The sequence below is a fragment of the Rhagoletis zephyria genome, unplaced genomic scaffold (assembly GCF_001687245.7).
Source record: "Rhagoletis zephyria isolate East Lansing unplaced genomic scaffold, Rhagoletis_zephyria_1.1 Rzeph_scaffold_67923, whole genome shotgun sequence".
NCBI classification, from domain to species: domain Eukaryota; kingdom Metazoa; phylum Arthropoda; class Insecta; order Diptera; family Tephritidae; genus Rhagoletis; species Rhagoletis zephyria.
The window spans coordinates 1-1,384 of NW_016224974.1; the positions used below are offsets into that span (position 1 = coordinate 1).

The 1,384-nt window shown below is 38.4% G+C and overlaps 1 protein-coding gene across 1 annotated transcript; it reads left to right on the top strand.

Moving 5' to 3' along the window:
• Window positions 1–6: 6 nt before the first annotated feature.
• Window positions 7–1,220, top strand: LOC108356949 (protein no-on-transient A-like; the record flags this gene model as incomplete). The annotated part of the gene is made up of 3 exons (XM_017608046.1): window positions 7–481; window positions 561–869; window positions 921–1,220. Coding segments are annotated over 3 exons (900 nt in total), but the record flags the coding sequence as incomplete, so codon positions are not given.
• Between the last annotated feature and the right edge of the window lie 164 nt (window positions 1,221–1,384).

Genomic DNA, 1,384 nt, shown 5'->3' on the forward strand with positions numbered 1-1,384 from the left:
ACACCTTTTGTATCAAATGAATTGCTCTACAGATCTTTTGAAGTTTTTGGACCCATCGAGCGTGCAAACGTTGTGGTTGATGATCGTGGCAAATCTACCGGAGAAGGTATTATTGAATTTGCCAAAAAATCGTCGGCAAATGTGTGTCTACGTTTCTGCAGTGAGAAATGTTTCTTCCTCACCGCTTCTTTACGGCCATGTGTGGTTGAGCCGTTCGAAGTAAATGAAGACGATGATGGTTTGCCAGATAAATCACTAAATAAAAAATCGCCAGAATTCAATCATGAACGCAGTGTAGGGCCGAGATTCGCAGAAATAGGTTCATTCGAACATGAATATGGTACCAGATGGAAGCAATTGCATGAATTGTTTAAAACAAAGCAAGAAGCACTAAAACGAGAACTTAAAATGGAAGAAGAGAAACTCGAGGCCCAAATGGAATATGCTCGCTATGAGCACGAAACTGAATTGCTCAGACAAGGTAAGCCCCAATTCGTGGATTGAGGAGAAGCTATTATGTATTTAAATGCATTAAATAATTTATTTCGTTCTATATACAGAGTTGCGGAAACGCGAATCCGATAATGAACGCAAGAAGATGGAGTGGGAAATGCGTGAGAAACAGGCAGAAGAAATGCGCAAACGCGACGAAGAAAATATGCGTCGCCAACAAACTGAAATGCAGACACGAATGTTGCGTCAAGAAGAAGATATGCGCCGCCGTCAACAGGAAAACACATTGTTTATGCAAGCACAGCAACTGAACTCATTGCTTGACCAGCAAGAAGGCTTTGGCGGTAACAATAATGGAGGTAATAATTTCGACAACTTTGGTCGAGCATCCAACAATTCGCCATTTGAATTCAGAGGTAAAATGTCTGACTTTGAATGGAACGAATTTTACTAATAATTAACGTCAGATCCAATTTCTGCACTTTTAGGCGGCAATGCCGGTGGTGGTAATAGTGGCAACGGCACTGGCAATGGGCCTAATAATCCACAGGTACGTTCATTTTTCGATCTCTTCTTGCGATGAAGTTTCTAGGCAAACAAACTCAACAAACATGCTGCACTTAAGAAAAGTACAAACAAAGTTAAAAAAAAGATAGCTGCAAAGTGGGTCATACTTTTGCATCCTAAATGCTTTGCAGCGCTTTATACAAGTGATGACAATTATTGAATCAATCGTATTTCGAAATAGATTCACACCAAATTCAAATTCCACCTTTGTGGTGTTATATTTTATGCATTCTTTTAGTAAATGCGTTTCAAATTCGAAAAAAAAACTCGCTTTTGTAATGGCAATATTTTATATTTTTAATTTGTAAACCAAAAAAGATAATAATATAATGTGCCTGTTCTGAGGCGTTTTTAGGAAAAAAAA